Source organism: Bactrocera neohumeralis, chromosome 5, assembly GCF_024586455.1.
Source record: "Bactrocera neohumeralis isolate Rockhampton chromosome 5, APGP_CSIRO_Bneo_wtdbg2-racon-allhic-juicebox.fasta_v2, whole genome shotgun sequence".
Classification (NCBI taxonomy): domain Eukaryota; kingdom Metazoa; phylum Arthropoda; class Insecta; order Diptera; family Tephritidae; genus Bactrocera; species Bactrocera neohumeralis.
This window is the reverse complement of record NC_065922.1, coordinates 5093353-5112583: the sequence shown is the minus strand read 5'-3', so window position 1 is coordinate 5112583 and position 19231 is coordinate 5093353. Positions and strand designations below refer to the sequence as shown.

Sequence of the window (19231 nt, the reverse complement as noted above, 5' to 3'; positions counted from 1 at the left end):
CATAAATTTGCATTTGTTTGCATGTAAGTGGCAGCTGCTGCATCGTAGCGGAATCGCAATTATGATTTGTTTATGTTTTATGGGTTAATTTATGGTAAGTTGACCTTATTCTGATTGCCTTAGCTCAGTGACGTGTGTGTGCCGTCAGCGTTAATAGCTGCGAGGAATTTATACTTCTGAGGACAGAATTTATGTAATAGATTTACTTAAAAGCATTATTTTGTGAATATACGGAGCGAGACATATTATTTAATAGTGAATATGAGCGGATAAGTCTAATTCTTAATTTATTTAAAGCCTTATCTAAAATTGAACACAAACAAATTTTTTTCTCTTCAGCAGTTTATCATACTATAATACTTTACAATAAATTATCATCTGTTACTTTCAGCTACATATAAACTGAACAGTTAAAACTACTTATTCAAAATGGGAAATGCAGGATACACATGCATTCGAAGGACGTTCTGTTGGCTCAATATAATTTTATGGGTAAGTTTACTGAAAAATTATGAAATTATCAAAGTTTAGAATCATCTCATTTTATTGTAATGCTGAGTGATCTCTAAACGTTTCGGTACTTGGATTTTTTTTTGGGTTTTTGTTAATGGACTCTGGTGGTAATTATCTCTAAGAAGTAACACCATCTAACACGATTGAAAGATGTGCTTTTTCCGCCGTCTCAATTGATTTTTGCGTCAGCTTATTCGCAGAGTACCAACCTTCTCCATATTATTTTTGGCGCCGCGAATTCTCTTTCCTTACGGGTTCCAGTTAAAAAAATTCCGAGTTGATACCCTGTATGGAGTCTTCCTCAGCGTCTTTTATGCTGGCTTGACTATGCTATATATGTATATTCGTTATATAATTTGTTTAATTTTCTACTCTTGGCTTTCTTCCCTTTTCGAATAAAACTTAAGCACATCAACTTATGATTATGATTCACATCTGTAATATCCAAAACACAGTATAGTTCTTGAATACTATATGCAAAATAATATATACATACATTCAACCCCCACTTATGATAACGATTTCTCCAGTTCTCGAAATACTTTTCATAGCACTTATCGCTTCGATCAACTAAAAACGGGTTCCACGGGGTGGAAATTTCAATTCGGGTGAATACGGTGGTTGATCGATGGTATTCATTGCGTTTTTGGCGTTAAATTCGATCACAATCGTGGCTTGATGCGATGGTGCATTATCATCGTGTAAAATCCATGAATTGTTCTTCCATAATTCCGGTCGTTTTCAACGGATGTTCTCACGCAAACGTCTCAATACGGGGAAACATAACTCCTTATTGACCGCCTGAACCTCTGGAACAACCACACCAAACCACGAAAATCGAAAAAAACAATAAGCATTACCTTTATTTTTTTGGTTTCAGCCCGTTTTTTTCTTCCATTACGATGATTGTTGAGTTGTTTGCATGTAGAACTCATAAACCCATGTTTCACCGATAGTTATAATGCTCTCCATGGATGTGGAATCAGAATTCGCGCGACCAAAAGAGACCTTGTCTTCGGTACTCTTTTTGAGAAAAATTCAGCTTTAGTATTTCATACACAAAATAAGCACTAAAGCCATTCGAAGGGACTCGCGAGAGATGTCGAGCTCTCTTGCCATCTATCTAACACTTGCCTATCTATTTTCAATCACCTTATCCTTCACTTTATATTTTGTAATATTTTGATCAGTTGAAGAGAACGAGGCATGTCTTCAACGATATCTCGACTGTCTTTGAAGGCTTTGTATCTCTCGTAGGCTTGTGTTTTGGATAAAACCGAATTACCGTAAGCTTTTACCCACATTCGCTGGTTATAAATACAAAATTTGAGACAAAATCTTTGTTCGATATTTTTATCCATTGCAAAAATCGCAACGCACCACTGAGGTGCAACGGCTTAAGCAGCTAATGTACACAGATCGCACTCTTATTTGCCATAGTTATTAAGGACAGTCCTACCAATACCATTTTTGAAATATGATTTACCCGGTAAATTTAATTACAATTTCCGGGTAAAGCACCCGGTCACAATGTATTTCTTAAAGTTTCTCCTCTAATTTAAATTCACTTTATATAGATTATAGTCGTTCGTCAGTCAATCAGACTCTGAATCTGATGTAGCCAGAACATCTATGCTGGTGGTTATTGTTGAAATTATTCCTAACATAATTTTGAAAATTATGCCCGGTTGTCAGTCCTTGGCTGAATAAAAATCCAAATATGTTCGGGATACGTAGACCCGTTTGTGGTTGAAACGGTGGTAAGGGAAGTGATTGGTTACTTTTTAATCATATGGTTGCCAGGTTTAAAAAGGAGATTAAGAAACGTCCACATAAGCCAACAAAACAACCCATTTTGCTCCCAAATTAGCAGAAATTTTCAAGTTTTTATTACTTTCTAGCATCCCTGCAATAAGAAGGTTATTTTTATTTGCTTAGGTTCTGTGCATTATCAGTCTACCAATTTTACCCTGCTTGGACTATGGCGGTGAAATGTTGAATGAACAAAATATTAAAGTATCTTCTTCCGATCCGAATTCCCTTAAGTAAAAAGTTAAAGGACTCCTTTGCGTACACACAGTCATCAGAACTTTGGATTCATCACAAGATAACTTTTATAAGTTTTGTTCAGATCGACAACCCAATTTTTGAACAGTTCTTATGTAGAAAATATTAAATATGAGTATTTTAGTAATAATAAATTATTTGATAATCATTGTGGGAAAAATCTTAAGATTTTTGACAACAACAACTGCAAACAATAGTCAATACTAACACTGAGACAAAAGCGAGAAAACTGAATCATGTGTTCAATGCCAACTTAAAAATTCCCATCTATTGAATTATAATTTTTCTGAGTGATGGGAATTGTGCTGACGCTCTACAACAGCGAATTAAATGCCGATTCACTTGATTGCAGCTAGCGAGCTGAGGTGCTATTCACCTTTTGTGCGTGTGTGTGCATGTGATTTGAGCTGTTGCTGTTCGTCTGCAGCGGAAATTGATGTGTTTTCCGATTTTCAAACTGTGGTATAACACAAAGCATGGCAATAACAACAATAGTGCACCAAATAAGTTAACGAAGCAGAGCGCATATGATAATGTGTTAAGTGTGCTGTGATATGTTATACAATAGTCGCAGAGCCGCCATCAGCATCATCGCTGTGGCATTGTAAAAACTTCGTAGACTGCGCTTTGTGATGCCTGTTGCTGTGAACAATAACTATTTCGGCCTGAGATAGTTGCATTGTTGCAATGACCGCCGTCGACGCGTCGCCGCTAATGAGCGCCACACATGCGAAACTGCACTCCAAGCGTTTGTTTTATTTATTTTTGTATCGAATTTATTATTTCATTGCATTATTACTCCACGCAGAGCTTGAACTGCCGAATTTAGCAACAAGGCGGCATTATATCGGGCAGACGTGCCACTACATTGACCTTAACGACTTAAAATTGGGCAAAGCTGCTTTGCATTTCAATTGCCTTTCCGCACTAATAAATTAAAATGTATTTTTTTTTAAGTAAAAATTATTTTCTCGCTTCATTCACCTATTGTTTATGCTTCCTTATCGTTTCAGCTTTGCAGCTGTGCTTTCTTGGGTGTCGGCGTGTGGCTGCGTCTGTCGTACGAGGGCTACGCCACGCTGCTGCCCGATCACCAGGTCTTGAGCGCAGACTCGATTTTCTTAGCGATCGGTGTGATCGGATTTGTTGTATCATTCTTCGGCTGTTGCGGCGCTTGGGTGCAATCGCGTTGTCTCTTGGTGTTGGTAAGTTGGCGGAAGCGGAAGTGTCCGAAATGGTTTCGTTTCAACTGATAAATTTTTGACGCTCTTTTCACAGTACTTCCTGCTGATTGTCATGCTTTTCTTGAGTGAATTCCTAATCGGTGCGATTGCTTTCCTGTTCCGCGGCGGTTTGGGACGCACCTTTGCCAACGAATTGCGTTTCGGTATCGAACGTCATTATAATGCATCTGATCGTGGCAGTTTGATTGCGCCATCTGTCGCCGCGATCTGGGATAGTGTGCAACAATCTGTAAATGTTGCGAATATTGCTTTTGTTAAACTTTGATTATTACATTTTGTTTCTTCAACAGTTCGAATGTTGCGGAGTATCCTCTTATGAAGATTGGTATGATATTCAGTCGTGGAGCGGCAAACGTTGGGTGCCTGAATCGTGCTGTCGGCCATCGGAGGCGCGTAGCTTATTGACGGAGGGATCTGGAGATAGTTTTCTGCGAGTTGATTGTGGGAAGTGAGTATAACGTGTTGAAAAATACAAAAGCAATACTATTTTTATAGTTAATATTTTTTGAATATTAATATTCGAAAAATACATCGTTCGAGGTGATTTGATTTCTGTCAAGTTTTCTCAAAAAATATTTGATCGAAATTGAAATGAATACTAATTTTAAAGCTATGTTTAGCTATGATAGATGCTAATGGTAGCGGGTAGTCGAAAAAGCCTTTTCGTATTTCTAATCAAACTTCAACTTATTTTTTTTGTATTCATAATGAACTTTATTGAACCAAATATCTACCATTTTAGTCGATCACTTTTTGCCAATATTTTTTCAGTGTAAAACTTTTCTGGTTTCTCGGCGAAGAACTGCGACAAGTAATTTTTACAGGCTTTTCTTGAAGCCAACTTTACTCCATTAAGGGAGTTCTGTATTGAACGAAACAAATGGTAGTCCGATGGTGCAAGGTCAGGGCTATATGGTGGATGCATCAAAACTTCTCAGCCAAGCTCTCCCAAGTTTTGCCGAGTCATCAAAGATGTGTGTGGTCTAACGTTGTCCTGATTCTGGTCGTTTTTTTCGATTGCTTGCTTCAATCTCATCAGTTGTTGACAGTAAAATGTAGAATCAATCGTTCGACCAGGCTGGAGCAGCTCATAGTGGATGATTCCTTTCCAATCCCACCAAACATTCAGCATAACTTTCGAGGCGTCAATCCTGGCTTTGGGACCATTTGTTGAACTTCACCACGCTTGGACCATGATCTTTTTTCGCACATTATTGTCGTATTTGAACCACTTTTAGTCTTCTGTTACCATTCGTTTCAGAAATGGTTCGATTTCATTTCGTTTCAGCAAAGAATTGCAGATGTTAATTGGGTTCATTGAATTTTTCACAGAAAATTCATGTGGTACCCAAACATCGAGTTTCTTTTTGTAGCCAGTCTTTTTTAAATGGTTCGAAATCATTTGATGATGAATTTTAAGTTCAAGCTGGCAACTTTTTGACGGTCAATATTTTCCATTTCAGATCCGAAAATCGATCTTTTGCAGCGAAATTGCGCGCTTTTGGTGGAGTGAAAGGCATCGTCACGTAAATTTCCCAAACTTCATTGCAAGCCTGGTTCCAGGGTAGCAGCTTCATTCTTTTCACTCATTTTTGAATATCGTTCCTTTTAGATCCGCGCTGTTGGTTTGGGCATTGCAAGCCTGGTTCGTAATATCAACTCTTCGGCTTAATTACATCGATGCTGCTGTTCTGCACCGTTAAACATAAACGTGAAACTGAAACATACAAATCCTATTCGCCATCGATTGATCCGCAGACCCGAACGAGTAGCTGGGAGGACTGAAGCCGACTTTAGCAGCGTGCTAAGAGCAACGATAGTATTCTTATCATATCTTATTGATTAAAGACATTTAATTAAGATATTTATATAACACGAATTTGATGCAATGAAAAACGAATAGCATAAGTAACTAAAATACTTGATAAATGTATTTAGTAGTAAACAAAAAAAAAAACAACAAGATATGTTTAGTCATACAATTTTTGCTAACTTGTATGCAAAGTGTGCCAAAAATATTTGTTAAGTGTCTTACCCTGTTTGGCGTAGGCAATTGTAGGCTATTTATTATAGGATACTCTTTAATGTGCGAGAGCAATACTCAATCTTTCTGGAAAAATAAGTGAACGGGCGACGAAATTTATTTAAATCAACTGCATAAACTGCCAGTTAAGATACGTAATAGATATTTGCAACAAAATACGAGTATTATTAATAATCTATGTTTAAACTCTTTATAGCGTTGATCTAGTGGGTTTCAAAAGTAAATTGAATTACTAGATTTATAAGTGTAGAATTGGACTTTAAAGTATGTTTTAATATTAAGTAATATGCAAAGCACCAATTTGATATAAGTTGTCTTCGATTTGTTCTTGGAAAGTGGCGAATCGAACAAACAACTGTTATAATCAAATATAAATAGAATATAAATAAGTTATATCAGTTAAATTAGATATCCGTATTCCTTCTTTGTTGTGCTTTCCCTTTAAATTTTTGAGAGGAGCGTAGATCACAATAGTAATGATCGTAGGCAAGCCGATTAGAGTTTGTTTTTAAATTTTATTTTCAAAAATACTATATAATATCCAGAACCTTTTGAACAAATACAAAAAAGATATATAATTTATTTAAGACTATTCAGCATACATTTACACACAGCTCGAAGAAAAAATTACTTGCATTTGTTATAAAAAGTGAACACATTTCATATTATTTTTCATTTAAATACAATTTTAGAATTATTATCGATTTGATAATACTAAAACATTCCTATTTGATTTGCTTTGACATTTTTGTTTCTAAAAATTTTTTATTATTCAAAACAAGTTGCTTAGTATAAATTAAAATTGCTTGTCTTATAGAATTTATCCACCTAAACCAAAAAAAAACAACAATTATATGTTAATACAACTAATAAATTATTTATTGAGAACTAAAAATACAATAAAAATAATATAAACAATCAACAACTACTTCTAACTTAAGTAAAATTTAAACTTTATAATAAAATCGGATATTTTCATAATCCAACAATTTTGCCACCAATAACATCCAGCTGTGCCGTAATGCCCTTCGAAATAGAACGAGCGATATCCTTCGGTTTCTACAAAGATATAGAATTGTTTGAAATTAATGTCAGCCATTGGTTTTTCATTTATTTTGGTGAGTATTAAGAATACACAACTACTGAGCTGATTTCGAATCGGTATTATATAATTGTTCGAAGCGGAGGGGACCATGTGGTGCAAAACTTTCTGAATAGTGCACTTGGTTTATATTTTTGATGGGGAGTGGTTAAACATAGGCAAAATTGAATCACAATCACTCCCAAATTCCTGTTGAATGCGATTTTGAGTCTCATTAGCTTCCCTTGTCTTACAGTAAATAACTAGAGTATACAAAAGAAGAAGTAACGAAGCGTAATACCCTTCACAACTGCATTTTTTATGGTACAAAAGGTATACAATGATCTTTATTTTGATAGATAAGTTTGAATGGCTATTATATGCTGTAGTGAACCGATTTTAACCATTTGTTTGAAGATTATAGGGTTGCTTGGAACAACAATTTATGCCGAATTTGGTAACCTTGAGAAATAAAAAAGTTCTCATTCGAGGACTTGAGTTTTATCGATCAGTTTGTACTGCAGCTTTATCTTATAGTAAGCGCATATCGACGATTTCGACAAATCTGTAGCTTCTTTTGAAGGTATTACCAACTACGCGGACAATTTAAGGGGTTACTTGGGTTAACGGGTTTCCAAAAATCGATTTTGTTTATTATCTTATTCTATTCTACATTAGCTTTAGAATATTGTCCTAAATCAGAGATACAGGCTTGAGAACTTGAGCGCTCGAGGCTAGCTAGGCAAAACCGTCCTTAAACGCGTTTTTCTCGAAACTGTGTTTTTAAAGTCGAATGACAAGATTTCTCGAGTACTACTCAACCGATCTTCATAAATCTTTACACAGGTCTTTGAGATACCATTCTTAAAGACTTGGACGAAGGATCTTTTTTTCGATTATAACAATTTAAAAAAAAAAATCGCGATGTTTTCACTGAAATTTTATTTTTTTTTTGAAAATATTTCAAAACCAAAAATCTAATTTTCAGTTATTTTCATTCGTCTAAGTTCTAAGTTAAGGTTTTAACTAAAACACGTATTTTTTCACTTCAGATGATCCTGTACGGGTTTATACTGCCAACGCATATTATATATGTAAATATATATAATTCAGATTGATTTTCTCCCTTTGACATGGAGAGTTGTTATCATCAACATTTTAGACCTATTTAATTATAATTTGTTTGCCTGAACTTTTACCGATATAAGCTCAGATGATATGAGCTTTTACTGCACTTATCAGTTAACTCAATAAATACTCACATATATGCATGAATAATTCAATGAGTCTTCTCGTACGTAGAGAGAATATTTGTGCATGTGTATAAGTTTATAAATATATACTTGTTTCGTTATATTTGAAAATTGTCAAAATAAAAGCTTCACTCACCTGTATTAAAGCGTTGAGGAGATTCGAAAAAGCCTCGTAACCGTTCACAATTGAGCGCGCTATGCCATCAAACATATCACCGTTATTGCCATATTTCTCATGCTCACTAATGGTGTCCACAATAGGTTCCAGCTGCAGAAACCAAAAAAATTGCATGTATTTGTAATGTTACGTATGTATGTATGTATGTTCCCAAGCAGCAATTTAGCATTGACTTTAATAATTGGTTTCTATGCTATGTGTGTTTAAACTCATACTCACATTGGTCAAATCGGCCACCTTCTTCTGGGTCTTGTCATATGTGCTAAGTACTTTTGACGGTATGCCTTCTTGTTCCAGATTTACCGACTCGGCAGTCTTTTCTTGCGACGGCAACAAAGAGATCTGTCACGATACAATGTGGAATTATTAGAAAAGTCGATAAATGGCATGACGGCTTGTAAGCGCATCAAGTTACCCTAAATCCACCAGAGCTGCTGCTACCGCCTTCCTCGGCTTGTGAATGCACCGTGTACTCCGCCAGCTGCGCTTCGTCGACGCGAAAGTCTGGACTACTGTCGCCAGCCGTCGCCGTGTCTTCTGCGATGGGCGTGTTTTGGACGGAGCCACCATTGACCTCAAACAAAAGCTTGGTATTGTCCACTGCGGTTTGCGCAAGCGCTGCATCATTGCTGTTGGTAATCGGATGCGCTTGTGTGTGCAGCACAAAGAGCAATAAGAAAATCTTCAACTGTGTCACAATAGGCAACATATTAAGCCCTTCAAAATCAATTTGGCGTATTTAACTGAATTAAATTTATAAAAAAAATGAAGTATTTACTCTCTGCGATAACTGTTGCGATGTTACAGCGCATGCGCATGCGCACGTTCAAGCACGAAAATTCGACTGAGCCGCTGAAGGCAACGGTTTTATTGACTTGGCCCGCGACTTGGACATTGCCACACACAGTAAATATATTTCGGTAAATACATTGAGGTTCACATATGCCTGTGTGTATGTTAGTGACATGGTATTGCAGTTTCGAAAATGTAATGCTTTTTTGCCTTCTTTGTTGTTGTTATTAGGCTATTGTAAAGTTGGCTTTCAGCTGCTCGCTTAAACACGATCACATTACTTTACTATTTGCCCAAACAAACACACACACATACATATGTGTATGCATGAAGTCGCTTGCGCGTGCGCTGTGTACCCACTGACCAAGCTTCGAAAAGTTTCGCATCCGTAACAAGCTGGAGTTTCAGGTTGCTGAAAGTAGTTGGAAATGAGGAAGGAAATGCAATGACTTGCAGTCGGCGGACAATTTTGGTGGAAGTTTTAAATGAAATTTTAACCGCAGAAATACTGCTCCAGTGGCCCACTGGACTGGTGACTGTCATTATCAAGCAGTTTGACCAAAAGTAGTCATTCATGAGCACTATCTCTGCCTTAAACGAAATTAAACGAAAACAGGTCATTCATGCGCCATCGTTGTCATTATCATCGTGATTACTTTACCGACTGTGTGGCTTTTTTTTACACTCATATGTTGGAGTTTATGTATATATACATCTACAGTTGTGATGAAATGCGGAATTCACACATGATTTCTGTTGTCAACAAGTTGCGTATGCTGCAAACTATCGCTACGCTCTCCAAAGCATCTTCTCTCTCTGCATTTTACCTTTAGCTTCTATGTAAATACGTTTCTGGAGTCTCATTCACTTACCTTATCACTCTTATATTTGTCCGATATATAATACACACCCAAATATATGTATTTATGTAAATAAACGCTCACACACAGCTTTATTTTACTATGGAGTTTGCTGCTGTTGTTGTCACTGCATATGGTCATGCAAATTGCGATTGTGTAATCAGCTGGTTTGCCTCGGCGGCATCGTAAGCGTCGGAGCAGAGCGCGAAGCTTGAAGATCATGGCGCTCATGATCACTTACTTCATGACGATCGTGTTAATTGTGAACGTCGTGATCATCATGATGATCGCTTTGCATTTTCTCATGCTGATGAGTGTGTTTGTTTCGAGCATTTTGTTGCATTCATTCATTAGTTGAGCGCTTTTAAATGCTTAATTGAGGGACTGACATTTAATTGTTTTCTATTTAAAGGCAAGTGATGTAATAACATTTAAAATTAAAATCCGTTTCATATAAATCATTATATAATATTTCCACTGAATGCAAATTTTATTTAATGATGGTTATTCTTCAAGTGTCATTCTTGAAATATTTCTATTGCAGTCTTTTTTTTCAAATAATCCATATTTCTTAACAGGCTTAGGTACCTAGGCATGCAAACTGATGGGCATTAATTTTTATTGCACTTTCAGACTTTATCTGTTGGTTTAAGTTCGCTGATGAGTGTGTGAGCTTAAAAGAGCACTTTTGTGAAGAAAGCTTGTTTTTGCGAGCTTTATAAAAGAATGCTCTCTATTTACTCTATATACAGTGAACACACTTTTAACAGACAGCATCGGTGTGATAGAAACAGTACATTTTGTGAGACATGTCTAAAGTCTGATTACAAAATATTTTTATGTATCATTTGAAGGGTTTCTTCTGTAAATAGAAAAGTCACACAGTTGCTTCCCAACTGCAAGTTTTTGCAAAGTTCTCTGACTGTGTGTGTTAATGAAAAACTTAAGGTTATACTCGGATAAAACTCGGAAAATGCGCAGAAGAATATTCACAGAACTGATATTTTGGCAAAGAATTATGGTAAAAGTATATGCATCTTCTGTGTACTTGATGATACTGAGCAAATTTCAAAGCTGTAATTAAGCGGGAGTACTTGCTCTGCTAAACCTTCCTCGTCTTATACAAAAAAAAAAAAATCATTGATAGATGAATTGAGCAATTCTCTTTGAAGTTGTGAATTAATTCCAGTGATTTTTATTAGTCTTCTTCTTCTTTACTGGCGTAGACGCCGCTTAGCCGTTTATAGTCGAGTTAATAACAGCGCGACAGTTGTTTCTCCTCTTTGCTATGTGCTGCCAAATGGAGATTCCAGGAGAAGCCAGGTCCTTCTCCACCTGGTCTTTCTAACGAAGTGAAGGTCTTTATCTTCCTCTGTTTCCCCCGGTGGGTAATGCGTCGAAAACTTTCAGAGCTGGAGTGTTTTCGTCCATTCGGAAGATATGACCTAGCCAGCGTAGTCGCTGTCTTTTAATTCAGTGAAAAATATTAAAATTTCGTATAGAACCTTTCTCATCGTTCCATCGAATGCGAAAACTCATAACCAATCGACAAAGGAATAATGAGGATGGAACGTCGACTCAATGTGTTGTCATACATAGCAGGACGGGAATAATAATCACGCAAGTGAGAAAACTTCTCTCATAGCCGTTCTCTTGGGAGTGGTCAGAAACAATTCTTTTACATATGGCTCAAGCAGTTCACGACTTCCGGCCGTAGTATCCTCTGGGCAGCCAAAGAACTTCCGTTTGAAGTCGAGCTAAGTGAAGGCGAACCTCCTAAGGTTTGTGCGCTGGGATTGGGACCCACCACGCCAATGATAAATTACCAACAGCTTCGGAATGTTTATTAGTAAATCCAAAAGAAAGTATAAGGTGATATTTTTTACTTTTCAATAATTTTACATTTCTAATTTTTTATAATTTTCACATTTGTCTCTTTTTTATGAAATAACAGTTTATTTCCCTAAAACCCAAAATCAATACCCTGTAGGCCTCATTAAAAACTATGAACTTCAATCAATATTGTATTTTGTTTGAACGAAAAACTCGAAAGCAAAACATAAACACAAAAAACTAGAAATGTTTCGTATACAAAAATTACTGCTCGAGGAATTTCGTGAAATTTACGAGCCTGTCATCGTGGAGAATCCATTCACACAAGTGACCGATAAAGGGCTGGGCATTAGACAATACCACATAGGTGCGTTCGCTCAAACAGTAGCAAATACAATATTTCAAAAGTTTTTTTTTAACTACAAAGGTCTCACGCCTACGAAACTCGTATTCGGTTGCGACGACTTTGATCAGACCGATCTGGACGACGTCGGCTACCACAATATGGATCCGGAGATCGAAACCTTCCAATTGGTCAGTCTGCTGCCGCTGCAATTTCTGCAAGTGAAGTTCTTTCGCAAACAGGGACGCTGCATTATGCGCCTTTGCATTGTGGGCGACGAGGACAAGCCGATGTTCTTCGAGTTCGGCGGACACATGTATAAAAATGTGAGTAGCCGTGTGTGGAAGTAACATTATTGGTAGGTATGTATGTGAGTGTGTCACTTTGCAGTTGTTCTGGAACACGTGGCGTGAGCGTATCGCCACCATACGCCTGGCGCAGCCCATACTCTTTCACATTTCCGGCTGCAGCCCGTTCTCAAGCACCGATGTGCTGCTCGAAGAGGAGGAGGTGCAGGCGCTGGTGCATTCGCCACCGCTTTCGATAGCCAGTAATTGCGTGAACTACAGCCAGCAATGATTATTGAAGAGAGTTCAATATGTGGACACAAAATACGATCATTTGAGTGTATGTATGTATGTATATGGTTTTATTACAAAGTTACAAATGTGATAACAATTGCTTGTGCTTAAGCTGCCTTTTGGAAATATATATTTTATATGTATTAAAGATACGAAATATTTAAATTTATATATTATATATTCTATATTATATACCATATGTACATAGACATATATTTTCTAAGCAAATTTGTGTGGAGCTCTAAGACTTCTTATTTATTTGTGGTTATTTACAGATATACTTCGTAAAATAGTGAAAGAGAAGACATGTACAATCGAAGTTTTGTGCATTTTTCGCATTTTTAAAGTTTGAAAAAGTAAATATTATTTACAATTGCAAGTTTTTTTTACAGAAAGTAGCGTACGTCGTTAAAATAATCCTCTACAACTAAACTTAACACTAAGTAAAAGTTTTTCTGTGTACACAAACATTTTATATATATGGCTAGATAACTTAGCAAACAACGGACCGCAATTACTGCTTATATAATACAAATAATTCAAGTAAAATGTGGAACTGCTTAGTTCCCTTTACAGCTTTTATGCCTTCACCATTGAAACCAGAAAATTTCGCGCTTTACATGTGCCTCGAGCTTCAATTTCCGAAAGTGATGGTCTTATCCGAGTTCCTCGACCCGCCACCTCCGCTGCCGCTATGGCGATTTCCGTTCTTCAGAATGCCATTAGTGCCACCATTTCCGGTACCGTTGCTCAAACGCATGGGTGGTGGCGCGGTGCTGGCCACCTCATTTATGCTCACACCGTGCAGCTTTCTGGCCACATTCTCATAATTCTCGTAACTGCTGCGCAGCGGACAGTTGCTCTGATGCTCCAGCAGCTCCGCCGATTTCTTGAGCTTGGAACGTGTCAAAGTGTGCTGTAGTTCCGTTTGCAGTTGGTCGGCGGTGGTTTCCAACGCAGTGCCGTTACTGCGTCTCGGCGTGCCAACGAAGTCGAATTTAGCCGGCTCACGCCGCTGTTGTGGCTGCTCGTATTCGCCGATTGTTATGGAGCCCGCGCGCAGTGTGCGTCTGTTGTTGTTATTATTATTGTTGTTGTTGGTGTTGTCGTTGGATGCATCGCGTCCATTTGTGACTATATTCGTGCTGGCATAGCCGTACGACGGCCGTACACTACTGCTAATTGTTGTTGCTTTCGTACGTATTTCCACGTTGTCGTAATCGGGCACGGGGGTCGCTGGCGGCTTTGGCGGTTGTTCTGTGGGTGCTTTAAGCGTCGTTACGCCATTGTTGTAGCTGTTGTTGGTTTTCTGCGGCAATGGCTGTTGTTGCGCAGTGTACTTGTTGTTATTGTTATTTGTGTTATATTGTACCGGTTGATTTCGCGGCGGTGAGCTGGCAAATTGCGGCGGCTGTGGGGGAGTAGACAAGCGGAAACTCATTAAAATTGCTGATTATTTAAAATTTAAAAGCTGATTAATTAAGTAAATATGCATAAATATGCTATTGGTTGTATGTGTGACTTGTTTTTTTCAACGTGTATGGCCTTTTATGCTGAACACCTCAAACTAAGCCAAAGAGGCGTCAGTGTCCAACAGGGCGTATGAGTGGTTTTTCTTCGTTTGTATTTTGCATAACATTTTAGCGTTTCAGTGTGTAAGTATGTCTGTGGATTCATTATCGGCGTTCGTGTTCAATGTCTAAATTTTTGTTATTACAAGTAAAATATATATTTTTATACTTTTGTGGAAGCGCTTGAGTAATCAGTTAAGTAAAACTTAAACATTAAAAAAATGTATATTTAAATAATTGTTTGTTTGTACTGGTGGGGGAACAGGTGTAATTATAAAAATAAATTGCATTGAAATGGCTTGTAGTTTTGCGCCACTTTGGAAATGTTTACTTTAATAAGTTTCTCTAAGGAAACGCTCCATTATTGCGAAAGTTTTTTATAATTATGAGTATAGTTATGTATTTGTTGTAATAATCGAGGCTTTCAAAGCAATTAAGGAACCTCATATTTGCAGATACGTGATGTATTTTTATAGGGAGATAATTTCACGTTTGAAAAATATTTCGAGTTTATTTTCCAAAAATATATGTATATCATCACCTTAAATGCAAAACCACGTATCATCAAAAGCAAAAATCGAAAATCGCTCTCAGATATAATAACCAATATATTGGGTAGTCGAAAAAATCTTTTTCTAACTTCAACTTATTTTTTTTATATTTATACTAATAAATAAATAAACAAATATGTACCATTTTGGTCGACCAATTTTTGCCATTTTTCCGCTAGAGACATTATTACATCAGTGTAAAACTTTCATCAGTGAAAATCGAAATTTCGAAATTTCCAGAACGGAAGCCAGGCTTTCGTGGCTTTCTACCTTTTTGTGTACAAGAATTTCAAAAAATGGCGAATTGCGGCTTTTTTTGAACAGCTGTAACTTTTTTCCACTTCCTTGAATTTAATATTTTTTTGTTAAATGAAGCTTAAAATCTTATCAAATAAGAAAAGACTTTTCGACTACCCAATATAACAGTTTTATAACCAAAACTCAAATTTTGTTTCAATATTTTTCAATATAACCAAAACTCAATTTTTATGTTACGTTATTTCGCATTTTAGGTGACGATATATAAGAGGGAATCTGGGAATCGAAAAAATATTACGGATATTAAAAGCTCCGCAGGTGTAAAACTTTTGTAATCCATTTAATCGAACGCTGATAACAGCGAACGGGAAATTCCTCAATCGAAAGCATGCCCAACTGGCGTTTATGAAAGTGAGTATTGCTGCTATTTCTACGAGGTGTGTTCAAAAAGTATCGCGAATTTTGTGTTTTTTTTTCAAAAATTATTTATTTATTCATGAATATCTATTTTGTCCCCTTCAAAGTAATCCCCATGAGATATTATACACTTGTGCCAACGGTTTTTCCAATCTTCGAAGCACTTCAAAAAATCACTTTTTTATCTTCTTCAGCTCCTCCTTCGATGCCGTCTTTATGTCGTCAAGAGAAGCGTAACGTCGTCCTTTTATGGGCCTCTTCAGTTTAGGGAACAAGAAAAAGTCACAGGAGGCCAGATCTGGGGAATACGGTGGCTGCGGCATCATAAGTGTGTTGTTTTTGGCCAAAAAGTCGTGCACAAGCAACGATGTGTGAGCAGGGGCGTTATCGTGGTGCAAAAGCCAATTTTTGTTCTTCCACAAATCCGGGCGTTTCTGGCGGATTGCTTCGCGCAAATTGCGCATAACTTGCCAATCGATATGTTTAGGTCCTCAGCAACTTCTCTAACGGTGATTCGACGATTGGCCAATACCATTTTCTCCACTTCATTAATTTTTCGTCTGTTGTTGAAGTGCTCGGGCGTCCGGCACGCCCTTCGTCGTTCACATCTTCTCGGCCTTCTGAGTACATTTTGTACCACCGATAAACGTTGCTTCGGTCCAAGGTAGCTTCTCCGTATGCCACAGTCAACATTCGGAATGCATCCGCCCACTTAATTTCGTTTTTCACACAAAATTTGATACCGGTTCTTTGATCCATTTTTTTGAATAGGTAAAAATCGAAGACGATCCAAAACACGTGCAAGCAAAGCAGCTGTCAACAATTACATGAACATTGAAAATGGCCGAGCTTGTCGGCATAAGTGAGAGACATGGGTACCAACATAACGCCACAAAAAATTCGAAATTCGAATATACGTAACCCGCGAAAATTCAAAATTCGCGATACTTTTTGAACACACCTCGTATATCTCAATCAATTACCCAATACATTACTAATTTTGTGAAATTTATGATATCAGCGGCAATTATACTGAGCTGAATGGTGTTGTTATTTGATGAAGCTCTCACTTTTGCCGGAAATAGCACAATCTTTGACGATTTTCATTGTACTTGATGGGTAAACAATTGATAATTCGTGAGATATTACTCGAAAATTACTTGTGCTACAGTCCCAGTATGAAAAATGTGCAGATATATGAACGTACATTGTGTGGATAATGGCACCTTAGCTTATGAAGAAGTGTTACTAAGATCACTTTACATGAAACGACATGTTGTTTGGTACATATTTGCAATGGAAATGGAATTATAATGTTCTAGCAACCAACTGGGGTTATGAACCCGACAGCGGTACTTTAGAGGATATACATATTTGCGTACGCTATTTGATACTTTTATCTCAGCGCCTTTATTGAACTACCTTCATTTAAGATTTTGTAAATTATAGGTGAACTATTACTACATGGCCTCACTTTAAGCTCATAATTAAGTTCAATATCGCTTACCGGTGGTGGTATCTGAAACTGCGTTCCATTTGCTATAGGACCGTTGTCGTTGCGCAGCATGCGACTGGCGCGATGATTGACATCATCCTCCATCATGGTTGTTTTGCGTAGCGCCTCTTGCCGTTCCTGCAGTGGAGAGAATCAAAGTGGTGGTCAATAAAATTAATTTACAAGCTCATGCGATGCAAAATAAGGCGAGAAAGTGTAAAGGCAAGCAATTGTGAAGAGATAAATATTCATAAGCATACATGCTTTAATTACTCGCGCGAACTGTGTGGCCACATATGTTTAGAAATGCATACATATGTACGCCAACACATATTCGCCGCCTACTTTAAGTGGCTGTGCCGTTAGCTTACGTGCCTCGTAGGTGCTGAGTGTGACGAGACTGCGGCCGCCGCGTGCGGGACGCATTGTCGCGTAGAGCGACTTTTCCTCGTCTTGTTGCATGGCGGATACCGTACGCGCTTGATGTGTGCAATTGTTGACAAAGCGTCAGCTACTAATTAACTGTTATTAAGTATTGCAATAGATATGCGAGAAGCGTTGCCGCTTAGATGTTGAATTTGTCGACGCGTCGATTCGCGCGGCAGCAACTGATTGACTAACTAAGTGATTGGCGCACTGATGTTGACTAATTGCAAAAGTTTACACTTTTCTTCACGCTGATTGTGAAAGCACAAAACACAAAAACAAATACGAAAAGACAAGTAATGCTCGCAGTTTTAGCTTATGACACCAGCGAATTTGTAAATAAATTTTTCACTTATTTAATAACAGCAAGAAACAATAAATTAGAATTTGATTATCGCGCACTTCTTGTTGTTGTTATTGTTGTTGTTGGTAGTGTTAAACAACTGCTTGCGCTGGAGTGACTAATTACTCTGTTTGGCTTTGATGTTCTGCAGCGAATAGAACATGCGCAATGTTGGCAAGAGCAATGCTGGAAAACAACAAATACAACGGAACTGCAATTCTCAATTTGTCGACTAGATTTTTCGAAATTTTCCTGTATACAGTTACACTCTTACTACAGCGGGCGATATTTGGTTGCGCGCGCGATAAGATAACGCGCACTGCGATACATACAAAGACGGATATGTATGTGAACGCTCTTAGCGCACGAGCAAACAACAACACTAGTCAAATTATGATATACAACTTATATATGTGCTGCACTGCATACGTGCGCGTTTGCCGAGAAAATACCCTATATTTCCATTGTCTATGATTTTGGCCAATATATTCGCTATTCGCTGAAACTGTGCTTTGGCAGCGTCTGTTGCTGTTGTTGCCTCACCGCACGGCCGATTCAAACTGAAGGTGTGCTTGACTGCCAACAAGCGCGTTCGCCTACAACATTCCATCAGCTGGCCGCACAGAATGATATCATTGTTTTTACTTAGTATATGAGCACTCGAATGCGCCGCGCCGTACACATGCGGAGTCTAGGCTTCTTCGCAAACAACTCGAGTTTAGCGCGAAGTAAATTTGAAAAAATCACAGCACAAAGATAAAAACCAAAAAAAAGCGCAAGTACATATGAAAATAAATAAGCGAAATATTTATTTATAAATATTGCTGTGCAACCACAACAAACACCTGTTATATGCCGATGCACACTGACACTCAAACACATGTCAAATAGACGCTGCGCTCTAGGCAATCAGCGCTCGAAGCTTGTTGTTTGTTATTTTGTTTTTATTTGCTTGCTTTTATTTTTATTTTCATATTTATTTTGTGCATACAGCGATAGACCGACAATATTATATTTGTGTATACACGTAGTGGTACAAGAACAATGCGACTGAAAAAATCAGTTAACTGCACACGTCGTTTCGCTTTAGAATAATGCGCCAAAGTTAGTAGCGACTCGCTTGCAATTGTGCTTACAATGGGACGCGGCGCGGCTCGGCTCGGCTGTCGTGACTGTGTACCCCCAAGCCAAAACAACAGCAACTGATGCTCAGCGCTCAGCGTTAGCAGTACACCGTAGACCCTACGCCACTAGAAACAAACGGCGCATTTAAGTGCGCCACTGCTAAATGCTAAACGCCTCTGTGCGCACAACAGGCGTGTGGTAGCGGCGATGCATGCAGCTATGTGGTGCAGTTAACTTCTTAGCTCCTTCATTCATT

The 19231-nt window shown here is 37.8% G+C and overlaps 4 protein-coding genes across 4 annotated transcripts in view; 2 read left to right on the top strand and 2 right to left on the bottom strand.

Moving 5' to 3' along the window:
* Window positions 1-365: 365 nt before the first annotated feature.
* On the top strand, window positions 366-6522 carry LOC126758151 (tetraspanin-9). The gene is given in 6 exon segments (XM_050472243.1): window positions 366-492; window positions 3594-3785; window positions 3859-4053; window positions 4115-4273; window positions 5437-5478; window positions 5481-6522. Coding segments are annotated over 6 exon segments (780 nt in total). The 5' UTR covers window positions 366-429; the 3' UTR covers window positions 5610-6522.
* Window positions 6523-6814: 292 nt separating this feature from the next.
* On the bottom strand, window positions 6815-9205 carry LOC126760395 (uncharacterized). The gene is made up of 4 exons (XM_050475993.1): window positions 8796-9205; window positions 8600-8722; window positions 8339-8470; window positions 6815-6927 (listed from the first exon to the last, which is right to left on the bottom strand). Exons 1-4 carry the CDS (start codon window positions 9087-9089, stop codon window positions 6844-6846), a joined length of 633 nt encoding a protein of 210 aa, XP_050331950.1. The 5' UTR covers window positions 9090-9205; the 3' UTR covers window positions 6815-6843.
* A 2864-nt stretch (window positions 9206-12069) lies between these two features.
* On the top strand, window positions 12070-12817 carry LOC126760400 (uncharacterized). The gene is made up of 3 exons (XM_050475996.1): window positions 12070-12232; window positions 12293-12534; window positions 12599-12817. The coding sequence occupies exons 1-3, from the start codon at window positions 12112-12114 to the stop codon at window positions 12785-12787; spliced, it is 552 nt and encodes a 183-aa protein (XP_050331953.1). The 5' UTR covers window positions 12070-12111; the 3' UTR covers window positions 12788-12817.
* An 11-nt stretch (window positions 12818-12828) lies between these two features.
* The window catches only part of LOC126760375 (putative uncharacterized protein DDB_G0282129), a 49507-nt gene continuing 43104 nt past the window's right edge, over window positions 12829-19231 (bottom strand). Inside the window, exons 6-7 of the mRNA XM_050475965.1 lie at window positions 17094-17219; window positions 12829-14200 (exon numbers count right to left, since the gene is read on the bottom strand). Of these exons, the coding sequence (XP_050331922.1) occupies window positions 13424-14200; window positions 17094-17219 (903 nt within the window). The 3' untranslated portion in view covers window positions 12829-13423. The remainder of the gene's footprint in view (window positions 14201-17093; window positions 17220-19231) is intronic.